Source organism: Cricetulus griseus, chromosome 3, assembly GCF_003668045.3.
Source record: "Cricetulus griseus strain 17A/GY chromosome 3, alternate assembly CriGri-PICRH-1.0, whole genome shotgun sequence".
Lineage (NCBI taxonomy): Eukaryota > Metazoa > Chordata > Mammalia > Rodentia > Cricetidae > Cricetulus > Cricetulus griseus.
The window spans coordinates 49642752-49664215 of NC_048596.1; the positions used below are offsets into that span (position 1 = coordinate 49642752).

The 21464-nt window shown below is 49.7% G+C and overlaps 1 protein-coding gene across 1 annotated transcript in view; it reads left to right on the forward strand.

Annotated features, from left to right (window-relative positions):
* Window positions 1-20055, forward strand: part of Cd6 (CD6 molecule) — a 38303-nt gene extending 18248 nt beyond the window's left edge. The window contains exons 2-14 of the mRNA XM_035441584.1: window positions 5680-5787; window positions 9561-9629; window positions 10534-10884; window positions 11400-11711; window positions 12111-12413; window positions 13747-13809; window positions 15491-15631; window positions 15961-16056; window positions 17274-17390; window positions 18784-18855; window positions 19064-19324; window positions 19542-19640; window positions 19988-20055. Of these exons, the coding sequence (XP_035297475.1) occupies window positions 5680-5787; window positions 9561-9629; window positions 10534-10884; window positions 11400-11711; window positions 12111-12413; window positions 13747-13809; window positions 15491-15631; window positions 15961-16056; window positions 17274-17390; window positions 18784-18855; window positions 19064-19324; window positions 19542-19640; window positions 19988-20055 (2060 nt within the window). The remainder of the gene's footprint in view (window positions 1-5679; window positions 5788-9560; window positions 9630-10533; window positions 10885-11399; window positions 11712-12110; window positions 12414-13746; window positions 13810-15490; window positions 15632-15960; window positions 16057-17273; window positions 17391-18783; window positions 18856-19063; window positions 19325-19541; window positions 19641-19987) is intronic.
* The last annotated feature ends 1409 nt before the right edge of the window (window positions 20056-21464 follow it).

Consider the following 21464-nt stretch of genomic DNA (forward strand, 5'->3'; position numbering starts at 1 on the left):
CTTTTGCTCCTCTTGCTTGGCTCTTTTTTTCTCTTTGCTCTCTCTTCTCCTCCTTTCTTATTCTCCCCCTTTCTCTCCTCTCATTGTCTGATTTAGTCTGCTGACCACACTTAGTCTACTATTTTCTCTCCCTGCTCTGGATTCTCCCAAATGCCTCTGGTTGTACTCATCCTCATCTCTACAATAAAAACCTTCCCTCAACCATATCTTGGAGCAGTAGATAATATCTTCACTTGATACAGCTACATCCCTAGCTCCAAGGAGGTTTTGAGCCCACCCATCTTTGATTCCAGTCTGACGCTCCTTCTGCTGTGTAACATCTGCTAGAACAGATGGTCCTCCCCAATCAGATACCAAGACTCTGTCTAAGATCTTCCAGTGAGCAAGACACTAGGAAGGGACCTGGACTTCCTCTTCTACTCTAGTCTGAATCCTTAGTGGGAGATCAAAGGTATGAGGCAAAGGAAAAGACAGTGTCCCTGACTGCTGGGCTCTCTTGAAGGCAAAGCCACCCTCCTGCTCCTTGGGGATTTTATTTCGAGTGTTCTTTCTTTTCTGTGAAGTGGTGTCTCATTTTGTAGTCTGGTAGCTGCAAAGAAGGTGCAAGCTGAGCAGGCCTGGAGGCCAAGTAGAGAGTCTTTTCAATAGAAAAGCTCTTGTTACCATGGCGACCAGAGCCCACATCTCCTCTTCAGGAACAGAGGGTCCCATGTTTGCAGAGTCAGGGAAACCAGCAGCTAAGTTGTGAAGGAGCAGCAGCTCTAATATGGTTAAGGAGAAGGATGGAGAGGGAGGAGGAGAGCATGGGGCCTTGGGGAGAGTAGGGTTGTTCCTGTACGAAGACAAAGGCTGAGAGGATTCAAAGTCACCAAGGACAGAATATATAATTAACGGTCCTCTGCACTCTCAAATCCACTTGGAACTGAACTAGAGAAATGAGGTCGGAGCCTCAGGGTGAAGAGTAATAACAGTGGCTGCCATGTGCCACGTCCTCAATGTTTCACAGACATCACCCTCTGGAGCAATACCATGTGCATCGTGTATTGTGTCCAGTACCAGGTTACAGCTAGCTGGGCTTACTGACTTTGCCAGGTCATGTAGCTGGTGATTAGCAGTGATGGTTTAAATCACTGTTTATCTGTCTCCAAGGTCCCTCTTCTAAATCAAGAAAAAAGAATGTCTTAAGAGCAGAGGCCATGGCAAGGAGTTGCTCTGGAATTGTGCTGCTTCTACTTTCTAGGTCATTCCATTTCCTCTTGCCTCCTTCACACCCACCCCAGCTCCCAGCATGAAGCTGAGTTCAGCAAATGTTAATGGACTCATTGCCTTCCCTGGCAAACAGGCAACAGGCTTGTTTCTCAGCATTGAGAAGAACCCAGCTCACATATTCTCACCATCTCCGGTTAGGGCAGGGGACACCCAAACCCTACTGGACTGTGAAGACCCTACAGTAGAGGTTCTGAACTGCCCTTTTCATCTCCCTGGGCTCACTGGCAGGAAGGAAAGGAGAAAAAATAGAATTCAGGAAGGCAAGAAAGAGCCAAGCAGGTGGACATCTTCTGCTGTGGGATATGGTGAGAACAGTGCTTTTAAAAGCTGCGTTCTTGGGCTGGAGAAGTGGTGGACTTGTAAGAGTGATTGTTGCTTAAGCATGAGGACCCGCGTTCAATCCCCAGGACCCATGTAAAAAGCCAGGCATGGTATCACACCTGAAACACTAGCGTTGTGGCAGTTAGGGTAATACGGGGATTTCCAGGCTCATTGGTCATTGGCCAAGCTCCAGTGACAGGAAAATAAGGGAGAGAGTGAATGAAAGAATGGTACATCAACACCCACCATTTGCCTCTGCAGTCATGTGTGGGTACACCATATGTGTTCATGTGCCACACACACACACACACACACACACACACACATACACTCTCACTCGCTCACGTACACATGCAAAGCTGCATTTCTTTGACCCGAGAGACTGAAGTTCTTTGGGGTTGAAAGCTCTTGAGTCTTTGACACTCACATCTCCCCGTCAATCAAGTACATAGAGACTTCTTTGCATCCGAAAACTCTTTCCTAGGTAGCATGGGTGAATGGAAAATGTATGGCTTCTGAAGTAAAGTTAACTCATACTGAAACCCCAACTAATGATGCTACCTTGATCAAACAGATAAAAGTTAATTTAACAGTGTCTCATTATCTAAAAGATTTTCATTTCAACGCATCAAAATAATTATTAGTGAATCTGTTTTGTACTCTGTTTCCCTCAATAAGTCATTAAAATACAGCATGGGTATCATGTTTAAAGCACGTCTAAATAATTTTTAGAAATAAGCAATCTGCACAGGATGTGGTGACACAGACCTGTAATGCCAGCACTCAGAAGGCAGAGACAATTAAATGTCTGGGAGTTTGAGTGCTAGTATTGGCTACAAAGCAATATCAGGAGAGCTAGCGGTGTGACAAAATCCTATCTCAAAAAGAAGAAAGGAATAAATACAAGGAGGGAGGGAAGAAGAGAAGAAAGAAAGGAAGGAGAGAGGGAGGGATAGAAGGACAGAGAGATGGGGGAAGGGGGAAAGAGATGATCTGTATTTAGATTTCATAAATTTCCAATTGAAAAAAGAGATTGCTACACCCAAGTTGTTCCCAGCATTTTGTAAAAGCTCTCCAGGCCAGTAGAGATGGCTCAGGGGGTAAAGACAATTGCTGAGCAAGCTTGGCAACATGGATTAGATCCCCAGAAGCCATACACAAATAGAAGGACAGAATCAGCTCCACACCGTTGTCCTCTGACCTCCATGCATGCACCGTGGCAAGAGCTCCCACGATGATGACGACAATAATTTCTCCTTTTGAAAAGCTCTCCAATGGTCGAATTGAACTTAAAATTAAATAGAGATGCATCAAATTAAGTAAAATGCAGCTTCCCATTCATCAGTTGTACAAACCACGTGCCTGGTGCTCCGTGTGCCCTCTGTCATGAGGCCACAGCACATGCAGCTCTGCCCCCAAGCTGGACAGGACAGTCTCTAGTCTTCCCAGATCTGTGTTCAAGGCAGCCTTTAGGCTGTGAGCTCTCGACACACAGTGACAGTGGCCCAGTCTCTGCAGTGGGATGCCACGCTTTAAAAAAGTTCTTCTGTCTGTACTTGGGGGTTTAGCGAGGGGCTTCAAGAGCTAGCATGTTCAGGTTCAAATCTTGCCCTTATTACTGCCCAAATGGGTGTCTGCAGACCATTTGCTGCACCTCTCTGTGTCTGTTTATTTGATGGTAACATAAGACTGATAAGGGGGCCCATTCAAGAGGGCTCCTGGGAGGCCTCTAGTTCATCTTGCATGTAAAGCAGCTGAATAACAGCCACATCTATAGAACACACAGTAAGTGTTCAATAGTTGCTCTCTCTTGTTTTAGATTCTAATATAATTGTCAAAGATGTAAGGTGTAGAAGAGATCAAAATGGTCACCTACTCATTATATCAGTGAGAAAACAGAGCCAGACAAGGCAAAGGACTCACCTAAGGTCATACAGCAAGTTAATGACAAAGAACCAACCAAGCTCCCTTTTTGCCAGTGCTGAGCTTGGTGATCCCTCCACTGTGCCTCCCCTAGAGAATGCTGACATCTTCAGGGAAAATGCCCAGATCTTGCAATCATATAAGCTGCTCGTTCTTTCCCCAGGAGGGAGGTGGCATTGGCTAACCCGGCCATATGGTTTGTTCTAGCTTTCTCTGCAGGGTCGTGTAAGCAGAGTGCCCGGATAGCCAGCACTAAAACTCATTTATTTGAAGATTTATGAGTGAATAGGTGAGCTAGTTTTTATTTTGATGTAGAATATATGGACATTTTAGAAGAACACAAAGCAGGCAGAAAACAGAAAAACCCACCAGACGAGAATGTGTTTTCTTTTTCTCATGATCTTTCCTCACCGCCAAAGATTGAGCTCCATCTATTTCTATCCTTTCAGCACTCCTTTTGGGTGAGGCTCTGTGCCTGGCACACGTGGCCAGCAAAACAGATATGGATGATGCCCATGTGTTGCTTAAAATATAGTAGAGCTGTGTTGGCCAGGCTTCCTGTTGCTGTGGAAGATACATTTGAAAATGAATTAAGGGAAAAAGAGGTTGATTTGGGCTTATAGTTTCAGAGGTGTCAATCTGTCACTGCAGGGAGCACACAGCAGGGCAGAGTCACTTACACCCCCACCCCAAGCGTGTGCAATGGTTGCCAGGGAGCAGAGAGAGAGATGGAGGCGAGAGGGAAACAGAGAGGAAGGGGAAGGGCAGAGAGCAGGATGGGGAAGGGAGATAGAGAGAGATATCGATGGATGATAGATGGATAAATGATAGATGATGGATGATAGATAGATAGATAGATAGATAGATAGATAGATAGATAATGATGACGGATGGAGGGATGGATGGATGGATGGAAGGATATATATAGATATAGATGATGGATAGATAGATGATGGATTATGATGGATGGATGGATGGATGGATGGATGGATGGATGGAGGGAGGGATAGGTGATAGGTGGATAGATGATAGATGGATGGATAGATAGATAGAGCGCACAGTTGCTCATATTAGCTTGCTCTTCTTTCACAGCCTATGGGATGTTGCCATCCACATTGAGGGAAGATAGCGCCTGTCCCTCAGTGAATCCTCTTGGGAAACATCCTCAGGCACACCTAGAGGTGTGCTTCATTTTCTTGTTTGTTTATTTATTTATTTGTCATTTTTAATTACATTTTTATATATTTTGTGTGGGTTTGGTTTGGGTGGTCAGATCAGAGTACAACTTGCAGGAGTCTGTCCTCTCCTATCATGTGGGCCCCAGGTACCAAATTCGGGTTGTCAGGTTCTGAAGCAAGTGCCTTTATTCAGCTTATTAGTTTGCTAGATGCTTCTTTATCTGGTCAACATTAACCTCCACAGGGACAGATGCCATTGTCACTCATGGCCAAAATAACCATGTCACCCTCGTGGCTTTGTCCACAAAGAAATACCTCAGGCTTCCCTGAGAGGGCATGACAGGGGGATGAGCTTGAACCCCTCAGGGTCTCTGGAAGAACCTGGCCAGGGGCAAGCATGGGTGGGAGTGAAATACAGAAATCTCTCTGATTCGTGAACTGATCTTCAGTCACATGCCATTCTGTTGTAAACCTTCACCCAGCCATTAAAACCCTCCAAAAATAATTTATGACAAATATTTTGGATGTGCTGTGTGTTCTTAGCCAGTTCCCAATTGGCTCCCAGAGAACACAGCTATCTTCAGTTTTGGGGAGAATGGGTGTTTGCTTTGGTTTTAGTACTGTAGGAACCAAGATGGCCAGAAGCTTTTATCTGTAACTCTCTGACCCCTTCCAGGCCCTGGATGGCTAAATGTCATACTGATTCATCCTTACCACAGCCTGTAATATGGTGAGACTTATTTCCAGTTTGGAAAAGGGTCACCTGAGGCTCAGAAAAGGTTGATGTCTTGCCTCAGTTACACAGAGTCTCAGCTGCAGCAATGACTTTCCAACCACTAGTTCAGGTATGGCCTCTGACCTCCATGGCTGAGTGGTTGGAAAGTTCCCCTCCCTTCCCTTCCCCTCTGTTTTCTTCCCCTTTCTTCCCTTTTCCTCAGCCCTTGCACAATTCAGGGAAGCTAGCACTCTGGCTCTGGCTTCACCCTAGCCCTCAAGGCCGCATCTGCAGGCTACAAGCCCAGAAGCCCGGGTGCAGAGGGCTTCTACGGCTGCTGCTGCTGTGGCTACGGCTGCTGCCAGCGGCGCTGCTGCTGCTGTATGAACTTGGAAACACTTTCCAGTGTTTCTGACCGTGGCGCCAGCAGTGACAAATGCCACACTTCCCACGAGGTTCTTTCTGTAGATTCAATCTCCTCATTTCCAAGCCATTTCTTCCCACTCTCACCCTGCCTCCTCCCAACAAAAGCCTTTGTCTATTATATGTTCAACTTTATCGTGCACCTATGCTTTTCTTGGCATCCCAGGGAGAGCCTAGTGGCCACAGGCACCCTGGCCTGTAGCAGGCACCTAACTGACATATTCTCCTTACTGAACTTGTTCCAATGCTGGGATGGCCTGTGGGGTCTCAGCTTTTAGTGTCCAGGCTCCTCACTACTGCCCCTCCAACACCACCACAGGAGCCCATGGTCCTCGATGACACAGGGTAAATCAGAGTCCTAGTTCCTCAGACTCCTCTGTGGGTTTTGTTGTTGTTCTGAGACTGAGTCTCACTATGTAGCCAAGGACAATTGAACTTGAAATTCCCCTGCCTCCGCCTCTGAGGTGCTGGGTTCTTCTTCAGCTTTGGTTTGATTTTGTTACTTTTGGAGACAGGGTCTTGCTACACAGCATGGGCTGACTTGGAATTCTCTATCTTCCCCATCTCAGCCCCACTGGGTGCTGGGATCATGGACTTGTGTTGCTCCTGGCCACCTTTGGCCTTTTGTCCCTTCCCCTTGGTGGCACCTGCCCTTGGAGCCTTTTCTACAGCAGCACTGCCTGTCCCACCTGGGCTTCTGCTTGGAACTGCAAAAGCAGCCTTTTTGCTGTCTGGGGTTGCTCTCCCATTTCTTCCCCTTCATCTCTTCCCCTTCTTGGCCCATCGCTTCCCAGCATGCAAAGCACAGTTCAAGGCCATGTTTGGGGAAATGAAGGACAATTTAATGTGGTCAGTGAACTCAGCATACAACAGTGAATCATTGTGCAGCCAAGGATGACCTGAAACTTACGATCCTCTTGCCACCACCTACCAAGTGCTGGGGTTATACACACATGTCACTGTGCCAGTTACGTAATGCAGATGATGGACCCCAAAGCATGTTAGACACTCACTCTACTAACCGAGCCACACCCCAGCCTCAGGGCTTTCCTTATTTTCAATATGCTTGTGATAACACCTGCCATCTGTTCATGCAAGCAGTGTGAAGGGTGCTTTGTGTCTCAATGTTTTCTCGTTGTTCATATGCATACCTTTTACACACATGACTACTTTATTAAACTAAAGTACAGCTGTTGAACAAGACTTTTTCCTTCATTGTTTCTTCTCTGTGTCTTTTTTTCCCTACTTAATAAAGAGTGAAAATCCCGCAGATCAACGTGACTCTTTCTCTTTCCTTCCTTCTTCCTCTCCTTTCCTGCCCCCAGAATGTGCTAGGAAGACCAGGCTGACCTCAAATAGAAATCCACCTGCCTCTCCCTCCAGGGTGCTTTGGATTAAGAGTATGTACCACTACTCCAATTCTCTTTCTTTTTAAAGGGATACATACGGTACCAAGCTATGAGCAGACCAGACTTTACAAGCAGTTTTCCCATGGACAGACATTTTGACTTCATTGTTATTTTTGTGTTATTCCATAAAAAATGCACTGAACGTTGTTTTCCTTTAAAAAAATTATACCCGCCAGGGGGTGGTGGCAAACCCCTTTGATCCCAGCACTTGAGAGGCAAAGGCAGGCAGATCTCTGTGAGATCAAGACCAGCCTGGTCTACAAGAGCTAGTTCCAGGACAGGCTCCAAAGCTACATGGAGGAATCCTGTCTCTAAAAACCAAAGGAAAAAAATTGTACCCATTTGTTTGTGTGTATTCATGCCACGGCATGAGAGTGAGGTCAGAGTCACCCCATTGAACTTGGTTCTCTCCTTCCACCATGTGAGTCCTGGGGGCCAAGCTCAGGTTGTAGACTTGACAGAAAGTGCCTTTACCTACTGAGCTCTCTCTTCCATCCAGATATATATATATATATATATATATATATATATATATATATATATATATTTGGTGTTTTGCCTGCATGTGTGTCTGTGTAAGGGTGTTAGCTGCCATGTGGATGTTGGGAATTGAATGTGAGTCTTCTGGAAGAGCTGTCAGTGCTGTTAACCACTGAGCCATCTCTCTAGCCCCAGGTCCAGGCTTCTTAATTGTACATAGTAAATTCATAGAAAAAGGCAAACGTTTCTTTTCATAAGTTTTACTGCAGAAAAGAAAAAGTGACCCAATTTGAAATGGGATCCATGGGGTCAGGCAAAGTGTTGGTGACAAGGAAGAATCCCTTGTCCTGCCCTGGGGTCTCTGTAAAGAGAGACTATGGTGGAAGGTGGGCTTGAGGTAGCGTCTGCTCTTGTTCCTACAGCAAGAAATTCTAGATCACAAAAGGCCAGGTCTTTTCTTGCAACCAGGGCTGGGACAACACAAAGTCCACAGTGTTCAAGTACAGTCAATTTCAATAAACTGATGACAGTTTTTCTGGAAGCAGGCATTTTCCAGTTTGCACTTCCATTCAGTCAGCCAATCAACAAGCACTGTGTTGAGCATCCCAGAGGACCCACCTGGGATCTGTGCTACCCGACTTTCTGGTCTAGGAGAAATAATATGCACCTTTATGCACAAGAAAGCAGTTGTCCACATCAAGAGACAGATAAAACCTGTCCCAAACATGGTCACTCACTCTCTCTCTCTCTCTCTCTCTCTCTCTCTCTCTCTCTCTCTCTCTCTCACACACACACACACACACACACACACACACACACACACACACGGACACGGACACATGACCATATGAACACAAACAATCTCAATCACATGCTAACATGCTCACACATAGCCTCCCAGCCACCATTCCAACCCTCCCTTCTTTTCCTTCCACCTGTGTGTGGAGAAATATTAAAAGCCACACTGGAGCTCTGGGCTCGTTGCTGTGGGAACCGCAATTGTGCAAAAATTCTGCAATCTTCACTGGTGCACATCTGAATTCTTGCTCTGAATATTACAGTCACTGTGGAGTTTGTGCTTTGAATTCTGAGTCATTTCCCCATATAGGTCAGACTGGGATGCAAAGGAGGGAGTTAGTGAAGACTGGCAATTAAAGACCCGATTACTTTCTTTCAGGCAGAGCTGAGTCTCCAAGGGTGTTTGCTGCTCTGGGACTTCCCTGAGCCTTAGACAAGAAAGTGAGCAAGGAGACCCAGAGAGAGAGACAGTTGAAAGGTTTATACTTTAAGAGAAGCAATGGCATTCAGATAAGGTACAGCCTGCTCGAGGGACCTCACAGGGAGGGGACCTGGGGGACAAGCAGCATATTTCCGCTCTCCTCCCTCCCCCTCAGCTTTGTTGTAGCTCTCTATAGCCTGAATCCAACAGAAGCCCAAAGTCCTGCGCGATGCTGAGGTTAGCCTCTTGGGACAGAGTGGACAGCCATGGCATGAAGGGACAAAAACACCCTATCTGGCATCAGCAATGGATTTTTATCACTCTTGTTTCCCTTTCTGACCTGTAAAAAGAGATTGCTAACAGTACGGTGCTGTTGAGAGTAAATGGATTACGATATGCAAAGCGCTGGAATAGGCCCTTAGAGAAAGTCAGTCTGAAAGCACTTTGTTGCTCAGTGGTTCTCACCCAGTGAGAGAGTTTTCTCAGCCTGAAGGGAGCAAAGGAACCTGAGGCTGAGATTCACATTTTCCCAAAAACCTCAGCAGGCCCCTTTCATTAGGGTGTCTCTTGGCCCCCAGGCTAGAACTCTCTTACCCACCCTGGTTGCTGCTGGTTCATTTCAGGCCTCTCATCTTCACCCCACTCTGGCCAGCGCAGAAATGGCAGCACCACAAACGTGCCCTTGGACCCAGGTAAGCAAACCATTTTCCTAGGCCCTGTAGTCAACTACCTGAGACCAAGTAGACTGTGTCTGAGAAAATAAGAAAGGACAGTGGACTTTCTGGTACCAAAGAAGCCCTCTGACTCCAGAGACATCCTCTTCCTTCTGGCCCAGGGACCAAGGTCCTATTAGGCTCTCCTTGCGGTCTGAGAACGCCTGTATTTGAGAGTCTCATGTATACCACAAGCCACTTGAGGGATTTGTGCAGAGCAAGCCAGGGTTTGTGGTGGGGTGATGAGCACTGTCAGCCCTGTCTTTCATTTTCTCTGTGAAGACCTGTGAGCAAGCAGTGGGGTGTAGTCTGAGGAGCAGAAACAGACAGGCCATTCCTATAAGAAGCTCCCTGGGATCTAAGATGGGGTCCTATGGAAAGGTCACCTACTTCCATTGCAGCAGCAGGTCTTGTCACTGTGGTGTCCTCTAGGATAGTACCTTCAGAGCAGCCCAGGGACCAGGGAAGGGACTCTTGGTCCAACAAGGCCCCTGAGCCCAAATCCTGCTTTTTTTTTTCTAACAAAAGGGTGCCACTGGAGATGGGGGGGGGGACACGACACACCAGAGAGGAGATTGTGAGGGCCATCCCCTGATTGTCACACTAGATCTAACCTACCCTAAAGCTCCAGATTGGATCCTGAGCCTCACCTTTTCTCTAATTTTAACACTAGGGTCAGGCCTTGAAGTGCTCCTGTCTTTTCCTTAAGGCAGCCCAGCTGCATCCTACTGGCGGGAAGGCCTGAGGCTCAGTGCTGGGAGGGGTGTTCCCCAAGGTCATGAAACAGGGTGGAAGTAGATCCCCCAGGCTGTCAGCCTCACCCCATTCCCAGGTGGGGGAACAAAGATCTGGTGAGGTCTCAGCTCAAATTTGACCCTTCCAGAGGAGCAGCTTGGGGTCCGTCTGGTGAACGGGAGCAGTCTTTGCAGCGGATCCATGGAGGTTCTACTGGGGGCATCCTGGGAGCCTGCGCGCGTGGTACACCAGGACAGACTCACCCCCGAGGCTGTGTGTGAAGCGCTGGACTGTGGCGCTTTGGAGAAGGCTACCTACCTGATGCCACCCACCTCGGAGTTGCCACCCAGGGCCACCTCTGGGAACACCAGCAGTGCTGGGAATACGACATGGGCGCAGGCACCAACCGTGCGATGCAGCGGAGCCCATTGGCAGCTCTGCAAGATAGAGGACCACGAGTACATCAGCGACAGGAGGCTGGTGTTGGTCACCTGTGCAGGTATATGTGCCTGCCCCCTACCTACCCCACACCTCAGGCTTCAACCACTGCAGCCAAACTTTGATCTCCAGATTTCCGCCACCAGTCTCCCAACCCGTGCAAACTCAGTTTCACATTGATGGCACACTGAACCTGTCATTTCCAGATCTGAGCATCTCCTCAGAGGTGGCCTGCAGACTCCTTCCTAGCTAGATCTCCAGAGCATCCACTTGGTCCCCCGTCCTAACCCAATCTCTGTTTATTCCCTCCAGGTAGATAAATTTGCCATGTCCCCAGGCTGCCTTTGCTCTGAGGCGTGGTGGCTGAGACCAAAGCTCTAGGACTTGCCTACCTGGTCTCTAGTCCTGCCTCCTGCCCTTCAAGTCCAACGCACATTATCTCTAAACCACGCCCACTGGGTTCTCAGTTTAGCAGGGGCTCCCAATCCTCCCTCCAAGTTACAGATACTCCCACCGAGTCCAGAGCCCCACTCTTCCTTCCCCCACTTCCAACATCCGAAACCCTCCCATCCTCAGAGAACCAGGCTGTGCGATTAGTGGATGGTGGTAGCCGCTGCGCTGGCCGCGTGGAGATGCTGGAACATGGTGAATGGGGAACAGTGTGCGATGACACTTGGGACCTGAAAGACGCGCACGTGGTTTGTAAGCAACTAAGGTGCGGCTGGGCAGTGCAGGCACTGGCGGGCTTGCACTTCACCCCAGGCCAAGGACCCATCCACCGAGACCAGGTGAACTGCTCCGGGACCGAGACATATCTGTGGGACTGTATGGGGCTGCCTGGAGACCGGTACTGTGGTCACAAAGAGGACGCAGGAGTGGTGTGCTCAGGTCAGTCAGTGAGCCTGAAGGAGGTGACATATTTGGGATGGGGCAGCTTTAGTAGGAGTGGGTCTAAGGCAGGGAGTGTCCCATCTACCCTCCCCATCCCCATCACTGTTGAGCTATCAGAGACCAGGGGTTCTGGTCCTGCCTGTGCTGCTTGTTTATATCCACAGCAATGGCCTTAGTAAACTGATGGGTAACCACCCCCAGATGCAGCTGCTTCTGCCTGTTCACAGCTCACACTTGGAGCAGCCAGATCTAGAGTCCCACCAGAGGGCCGGCCAGAGCAGGTGGGGCGGGCAGAGGGTCACAGGTGCAAGAAGAAAAACACATAGGGCTCTCTGGGCCCATCTCTGCTTTGGGGTTCTCAGAACACTCTAGACTGACTCTATCACTTGCCCGCAGAGCACCAGTCCTGGCGTCTGACTGGAGGCATTGACTCCTGCGAAGGGCAGGTGGAGGTGCACTACCAAGGGGTCTGGAGCACCGTGTGTGACAGCGTGTGGTACGAGTCCGAGGCCAAAGTGCTCTGTCGGTCCTTGGGTTGCGGATCAGAGGTGGATTGGCCCAGGGGGCTGCCACACTCTCTGGCAGGTAGAATGTACTACTCCTGTGAAGGAGACGAACTCACCCTCAGCAACTGTTTCTGGCGGTTCAACAACTCTAACTTGTGCAGCCAATCGCTGGCAGCCAGAGTCATCTGCTCAGGTATTCCTTCCTTCCCCAGCCCCTCCACCACTAGATTTAGTCCACAAGTTTCCTCTCTGCCTACAGATGGCTTAGCAACTGGCAGATGCTGGCCCAAGAAAAACCATTGCCCTTACCATGCTCAGGCAGACATTATTAATGGATCGGAATGGTTTTTTGTTTTTGTTTCTGCAAGATGCTCAACTGAGATGCAAATGCATGCATTAAGGATTTATCAAGGAGGTCGTTGTTATGTGCTGAGTAATTGGTCCCTGTTGACTGGAATGGTTCAGTAGGTGAAGCCAGTTTGCTATCCCAAAGGTGATGATTTTGGAAAGCTTTAGATTAGGAAACACGGATGGTAATGACATGTGCCACAGCATCTGGAACTATAGTCATATGACACGTACCACCAAGCTCTCGGTACCTTATCTCAGTTCAGTCTTACACTCACTGTAGGAGGTGGCTTCTACTGCACTTCACCAACTCCAAGACCACAGTGGCAAGTCACAGCATTGGTGTCTTAGGGACCATAACGACAAATAAATGCAAGCCAGAGGTGTAGCTCAGTGGTAGGCTACTTGCCTACCACTTTCCTAGTGTGCATGGTGCCCTGGATTCAAACCTCAGCACCTCAAGGAAGGATAGGAGGGAGGAAGAGAGGAAAGGAGGGAGGGGAAAGAAACGCTAGAAGTCCTGGTGCAGCTGGTTTGGTGAAATAAACTAAAAAGAAACATTGTCCAAACCCTTGACATGCTGTCACACATAGTGAGGCCATTATTCCAATTACAAAGGCATTATAGTATGAAAGTGAGGTCCCCACCTGCAGGAACCCATTGTTAGCCTCCCTGTGGGGCTCAGAGTTCTGACTTCAAGTTCCAGCTTTGCTGTTTAGCAGCCAGGAGGACTGGGACAGTTCCTCAACTTGTGTGGCTTCAGAATAAAGGATGCTCCTCCCGGTAGCTGGAGACAGGGATGCTATGGCTGCTGGCTGTGTAGGCTGCACAAGTAAGGAAGCAGATCCCTTATGTCAATGAGGACATGGCCCTCTAGCTGCTGAGTTCCCAAAGAGCAAACTGAAAGTGGAGTGGGGAAAGGACACAGGGTTTGTAGCAGTTTACGCAGGAAGAAGGAATAGTCCATCTGTCCCCATTCTAACTGAAGCGTCTTCCCAGCCAGCTCCCCAGGGATTCTCTCACTGCTAGGGGCTCTGTTTCTATATCCTTGTGCCCACAATGGGAACCCTCCATGGTTCCAGGGCACTTGTCTGTCTTGTGCAGTTTCTAGAACAAGGCTTGACACACAGCAGGTACTCAGGAAACTCACCAAGGAAATGGGTGGTACTTTCTGACAGGCTCCCGGAGACATCACAACCTGTCCACTTCTGAAGTACCTTCCAGAGTGCCGGTCACGATAGGTGAGTGTGGCTTCTCCCAACAGTGCAGGTGCCTGTGTGTGCATCTCTGATCATACACTCATGGATGTCTCCCTGGGGACAGCTGGTGACTTGTTTCAGAGCTCCCAATCCCACCAATAAACTTATCTCTCAGGGGCAGGGGGCATCCTGCTGCACAGGACCAGTCATAGAGGACCTCTCTCTCTCTCTCTCTCTCTCTCTCTCTCTCTCTCTCTCTCTCTCTCTCTCTCTCTGTGTGTGTGTGTGTGTGTGTGTGTGTGTTTCTCCTTGTGATCCAGAGAGGTCCTAAGTGCTTTGGAACCACTTGGGTCCAACACTCCTGTCCTGGCCATGTGGTGGAGTATCAAGAGGACCAGTGAGTGTGCAAGGTTTAGGGCATTGGGATCTAGTTCCCTCCTGCATTATCTCCCAGGCCTTTCTGACCCTTGCCCCACCCCAACTCAACTGAGGGAAGCCTCTCCAAAGTCTGAGGAACAAGCTGAGGTTCAGAGTCAGGGTTACAGCAGTCCTGTTGGCCAGCAGCACTCGAAACTTCAGCTCTATTTCCAGTCCTGTGCCAGGTCTGTCTACTAGCTCTGTGTAGCTTGGCAAGCACCAGGGCTGGCTCCTGGGGCTCACATCCCTGTTGTGTGTGTTAGCTCTGTGTGGTCACATCTCTGAGCCTCAGGTTCCTTGAGTTTGGGATGGTGATCAAGACTTCTTTCTTTCACACACATAGGGATCTGTGTGAAGTTATTTCATGAGACCGATTTCTAACACTTAGAATGGGTCTGTGCTGTAAGAGCCACGTGGAAGTCCAGCACTGGCTGGGTTCCCTTCCCCACTGCCTAGATCACTTGCATCCTGCCTCAGACACTCAAGATATGGCAAGACAGGGGACTGGAGGAGAGACTGAAGGACTAGAGTCCTGCCAGAGGTCCTGGCTATGTATAAAGAGCAGAGACAGGAGTGAGACGCTAAGAGCTGCCCTGGCTATGGAACAAGGCTGGCAGGATTTGCAGCTCCCTCGTCCCCCTTTGAAGTCAGGGTGGAGAGTCACACCTACTCCAAAATGCAAAGAGAGACTAGGCCTCTTGGAGCCAGCTGGGGGTCCATTGTCAGCATTTCCCTGGGGTTTACACCCCAGAGCCCCCACATCACCGCATTCCCTCACACTGCTTCTGGGTACTAAGTCTACTTTCTCTTCCTAGTCCAAACCATCCTGTCAGCAGCCAGAAAGGAAAGGGAAGAACATGAGGACTGGCCCAGTGTTGTGTTTTTCTCTGAGGAAGCAGACTTAGCCAAAGCATGGGGCCCAACTTGGTGGAGCTCCGCACTTGGTGGAGCCTCCAAGACTGTGATAATGTCACCATGTCATAATCCTAGAATATAAAGCCTGACACACATAGTACTAAATGATTGTTTGCTGAACAAAGACTAAGTGCTGAAGGCCAGGAGAGGGGGAGGGGAGAGGGATCCAGAGGAAAATTTCAGACAGTAAATGCATTTAGTCAATTGCTCATTTAATATTCACTCACAGAGCACTCACCATATATGAGGCACTTAAAAGCCATGGAAAGATTTGAATAGAAGAAGGGAGGGAGAAATGGTGAAAAGGAAAGGGGGACCTTTCATCAAGGTGGAAAGGCAGGGAACCCACATCCCTTCCTTTTTCTGCCTGAATTGGAGTTCTTGTTTCCAGAATCTTCTGTGCCATTGAGTACGAAGGACAAGGAGTCTCAAGAGCCAGCACTTCTCATTTCCTGCATTGTCCTGGGAAGTCTCCTTCTTGTCTCCCTCATCTTCATAGCAGTTCTTCTCTTGAAAGGGAAAGGACAATACGGTAGGTGTGACGTACCCACAGCTCTTGGTTAGGAAACCTGCAGTTGTGAGGCATAGGCGTCCCCCAGTATGTGAGGTGTGGGAAGATCCCCAGCAGGAGTGGTCCTGCAAGGACGGTGCAGCTCAGGCCTGGGGAAACCTTGACGGTGGGAAGGATTTTCCCAGCCTGCCCAGTAGTGGAGCCCACTTAGTGGAGGTCTCTCAGGAGAAGCAGACTCTGTGTTTGTGTTGGGTGTGGAGCAAAGGAGCTGTGTCCTTGAACCTGGAACCCGAAAGGCTGGGAGACAAAAATAAAAATGATGCATAGGCTGTCTGCCTCCCTTCCCTTAGCCCTCCCTGTTTCAGTGAACCACCAGCACCTGCCCACTGCCATGCCAGCAGGAGTCAATAACTATCATGCTGTCCCCATCACCATTCCCAAAGAAGGTAGGATGTCACCCGTGGGGGAAGGCACGGGGAGGATGGGAGGGTAGACTCTGGAGGATCACCAACGCTGAAGTCAAAGTGGCATCGACAGGAGAGAAGCCTGGGTCAGACTATGCACAGGTTGTGTTGCCTTAAGCAATTCACAGTCTCTCTGGCTTAGCAGACAAATGACTTTCTAGTTCAGCCTTGCGCCAACCCTGGGCTTTTGAGTTCTGAGCAAATACAAGAGAAGTGTTTGGAGTGTTGGTTCTCAGAGGAAATGTTAGCTCTGCTCAATAGATTTGTGATGTCACTTCTCAAGATGCTTCCCAACCAGATATCCCACAGAGTCCACCACTGTCACCCCAGAACAAAGGGTGAGGGTGTGGCTACATTGGTTGTGTTCATTCCCCAGCAGCACACAACCCAGACATGATGGTACACTCCTGTAATCCCAGCACATGGGAGGTAGAGGCCGGAGGATCTGCAGTTCAGGGTCATCCTGGCTATATATTGAGTCTGAGGCTAGCATGGCTTACATGAGACCCTATCTTTAAAAAAGAGAGAAAAAAATTCTTTTGGAATTTAACTTTTTACCATATTCTCTGAGTTAAAAAAAAATAGGACTGGTAGACAAACATGAAGGCCTGAATTCAGTCCCTAATATCCATGCAAAAAGTTGAGCATGGTGGCCAGGGGCTGCAATCCCAGTGCTGCGGAGGCTGAGATAGGTAGATCCCTGGCTCTAGCTGGCCCAACAGTCTAGACTATTCAGCAAGCTCCAGGTGCTAGTAAGAGATCCTGTCAAAATGTGGTGCAGGGTATGGTGGCCAGTGGCACATGGCTTTAATCCTACATCTCCAGAAGCAGAAGCAGGCAGATATCTATGAGTTCAAGGCTAGCCCTATTGACATAGAGAGGTTCAGGCCAGCCAAGGGTACATACTGAGGCCCTTATCTAAAACAAATAAACAAAAATGAAGCTTCTATCTCTTGGGGCTGGCCACACACACACACACACACACACACACACACACACACACACACACACACACACACAAACACACACACACACACACACCAGTCACACATCTTTTAGGACATTGCGTTGTAAAACAAAATGGGTCACTTGCTATTCTGTACCCTGTCCCTGTTACTAGACTCTCAACCTCTCCCCTTAAGTGTTCTGCCCACATTGGTGCTGGGCCCTGCCCCCCAAATCCTCTGTTCTCTCCCCAGCTCCCATGCTGTTCATCAAGCCCCGGGTCCCTGAGGTCTCGGACTCCAGTTCCGACTCCGACTATGAACATTATGACTTCAGCTCCCAGCCACCTGTGGCCCTGACCACCTTCTACAGTGAGTGCTGGGCTGGCTCCAGGGGCTTGGGACCTGCAGGAGGGTACCTGCTGATGCCCACAGGGCTTTCACAGGACTTTCTTGTTGCTCCCCTGTACTCCCCTTCAAAGTGCCCTGTGACCCTGGAGCTCTGTCTGTACACAGGAGTGTCTCCTGGGCTATGTCTGGCTGGGTACCACCTCAGTACCATCATCAGGCCCTGCACATGCATCTAAGAATGCTAAGACTGTGCAAACCCTGAGGGTTCCAGTGAGACACAATTCAGGCAAATCCTTACACACTCATCATCCCCAAACCATGTCTTACTCTGGCCTGCTCAGCCCCTCCACTGCCATGCCAGCTCACGCCTTAGTTTGTCTAGCTTACCCACTGCCTGCTGAGAACAGAACCAGGGAAGACAGCACTTGCATCAGGGCCCAGGCAATGCTTGGACAACAGAGGCTCCCACACCTCTGTGGATCTACTTGGAGCATGTAAAAAAAATCCTTGAGCCCCATTTATACATACTGTGCAATCAAGTTAGTACCAGAGTTCAGCCATGTGTGACAGAAAACATCCAAAATCAGAGTCCTGAAAGTTGGGGGAGCCCCAGATCCCTTTGATGCTGCTGTGAAGTCCCTAGGGTTTTGCTTTTATCTACATGATGCAGAAGGCATCATTGTCATATCCACACAGCAGGACAGCAAGGGCATCCTTCACTCCCATCCCTCCATTCAGAGCACAAGCCTGCTAGCTGTAAGAGGGACAAGACAGGAAGCCTCCACCAAGGTAGCTAAGGGTTATGCAGGGGAGGGTGGACACTGGGCAGGGGCAGCTATCTCCACCTCACCTGGTGACTCGGGGTCTCTGAGAGGATCCCAGAGGAGGATCCATGGGTGATGTTTGGTAGTGGGACATCTGAGCCCAGGTGTGTAGGGTGTGATGTTGTGTCCCAAATGCTATGACATTGGAACTCAAAATCATTGCTAGGCTTCAAAGAGCTGACCCACATTCTTAAGCTGGATCCTGAGATTAAAGCTGAGCAGGGTACCATGGTTCTGGGCCACGTGGCTTCTCCTCCACCCCAGGAAGTGCCTCCCAGGGCAGATACAAGTCCATTTCTGGACCAGCTAGGGCACTAGAGATTTCAAATCTTGTAACATCCTTGTGAGGAACAACCAGGGCATACAGTCAAGCCCACGGTTGGCAATATCCTTATGAGGAGCATCTGTGGCACAAGGCAGGGATGGGGGAGACCAGGTTTCTAGCCAGGAACCTCCTGTCTCCCTGCCGGTCCACGGTAGACCTGAGATACCCTAGATGAAATGGAGCCCTGTCCCAGTCAGGGTTGTCCTCCTCCAGGCTCCTGGCTTGAGACGGAGCCTGTATGTCCACCTACCCTGTTTTCCTGCAGATTCCCAGAGGCATCGGGTCACAGAGGAAGAGGCCCAGCAGAACAGGTTTCGGATGCCACCCTTGGAGGAAGGTGAGTCCACAGTGGATGGGCCTTGGAGAAGATAAGCAGGGTGCCAACCTTGCCTCCAAACTCAGTAGCTCAACTCACCTTAGGATGCACTAGAAGAAACTTCTCTCAACTGATGTCTCTGGCCTAAATATTCCCATAAGCAGTAAGTTCTGTTGGCAGTCTAATTTAAAGCCCATCTTGCTTCCTTCTTTCTCTTTTCCTGGCCCAGGTCTTGAAGAATTGCATGTTTCCCACGTCCCAGCTGCTGACCCCAGACCCTGTGTGGCAGATGTCCCCTCTCTGGGCTCTCAGTACCACATGAGGAGCAACAGTGGGTCCAGCACCTCCTCTGGGGAGGCCTACTGCAACAGTCCCAGCAGCAAGCCACCCCCATGGAACTCTCAGGTGTTTTCTTCCGAGAGGAGTCCCCCCCGAGAGCAGCCCTCCAACTTGGAACTGGCTGGCTCTCAGGCAATGTTTTCAGGTAGTTGTGTGCCCTCCCAAGCTCCCAGTTCTATGTCTAACCTACCCAGGAGAGGCATAGACCCCAAATTCTGAGCAGCTAGCTGGCTGTGTGACCTTGGACAAGTCTCCTCCCCTCTCTGGGCCTTCATTTCCTCATTTGCCTAGCTCCAGACTTAGGTCTCCTGATTCCTCAGGCTGGCTCCTCGCAGAGAGTAACTAGCTTGGGTCTTCAGCAGGGACAGCTGCAGACAGTGACAGTTCCAGCACCTCGTCTGGAGAGTGGTACCAGAACTTCCAGGCACCACCCCTACATCCTCCAGTGGAGCAGTTTGAATGTCCAGGTAGGTGTGGCAGAGGCCAGGTGGGGGTGGGGGATGTGAACAGGATGGAGAACTATTCGGAGGTTTCTGTTAGAGGAAGTGAGCTCACTGTCAATGGCGGCATTCGAACAGAAGCTGCTGGGTGGCCACGTAAGGGAAGTGTCAGTAGTAGTAAGGTTGCTGGTACCTACTCATCCTCCATGCACCAGCCTGGACCTCAGCTCTGGACTAGACAAAGTTCTGGCTGGAGGCAGCAGTGAACAACAGGATAAGATGATTTCAGATGGTGACACAGGCTCACTGTCTCACAGCACGTGGCAGGGATAGCAACTGTGCCTCCTGCTGACCTGATCCTTCTGGCCCCACAGGACTCCCTGACCCCCAACTGGACTCCACTGATGAAGACGAGGACTATGATGACATTGGAGCAGCCTAGCCTGGGTGCCTGAGGCTTATGGGTGGCCTCTCCCCTACACTCTCCTGCTCTACCACCCATCAACTTCCAACAGGCTGAGGCCCCTAGCGGAGGTAGAAGGGCGTCCTCCCAGACCCTCATCCTCCACCCATCCTTCAACCTGCAGGAGCCTGGAGCAGAAGGAGTGACCAACTGTGTGAGCACTGAGTCCTGGGTCAAGCAAGCAGGGTCTGGCCACTTCTGACAGTGGCACTTTTGGCAGGGCCATGCTAGGTACCTCTGAGGCCTCAGCTCACTCTGCCATGTCAGATACTCTGATCCTAAGTCTCGGGAAGCTACCTAGGGGCTGAGCAGCTCACCCACTGCTGCAAGATAGGTCCTGGATCAGGGGCTGCCATTATCACTCAGGAAGGCCATGCTGTCTGAATACAGAGAAGCACCCATTTAGCATGGGACATGGCCTTCCTGGGTACTGTCAGCTGAGAGTAACCAAGACAAACACATGCCCCCACCCACTTAGGCCGATGCCAGTCCTGCCAACCAGAGGTCTCTGAGTCCACCACAGGCACTGGCTGAATCTCTATCTCTATCCCTGGGCAACTGAACATTATTCTGAGCTCCTTGGGGTTTATAGAGGGTCCCTGCCCAGCCATAGAGTCAAGGGACAGGCAGCTCAGTTGGGGCAAGAGTGCAGGGCTCTACCTGAAGGGCTAGAGGCCACCAGAAGCTCTGAGTCCCCATAGATCCCCCTTGGACTAACAAGAACTCTTTGGGTGAATGTAGCTATTGCACCCACGACTTTAAAGAGAACCTCTCCACAGCCTCAGAAAAATGGAGGGTTCCAGCCAGGCTATGGTGGCCTGTCCTGAGTTCCTGAGATTAAATGATTGCTGAGTGAAAATGAGGTGTGTTGTGACAATTCCTTAAAGTCAGTGCTGTGTGTGCTTGTGTGTGTGTCCACTCGCACATGTGGCAGCATACACTTCCTCAAGGGTAGAGGAGCTCAAATCCTTGCAATGGAAAGTTCTGGAGGCTCCAGTAAGAATTAAGGAAGGAGGTAACACCATGCACCTGGCCACCCAGGTTTAGTCACAAGGGATATCTGGACACACACCCTAAGGTTGTTCCCCGAGGGATGAGAAATGGGTATCCTGTGGTTGGATGAGGACTTGAGAGTTCATCCCCCCTCTACACACACACACACACACACACACACACACACACACACACACACACCCAGCAGCCTTAGGAGGGAAGCCTGGTGCTTCGGTACTCCCATAAAATACTCTCAAGGGAGAGGTGGCCTAAGAGCAGCCACCTTCCTGGGACACTGTTGGTAGGAGACCAGTTGAATGCACTCTGCCGGGGCTCCATGCTAGCTGGGCAAAGAGGAGGCAGCTTTGATCCATTTGGGCAGAAATGTCAGAACC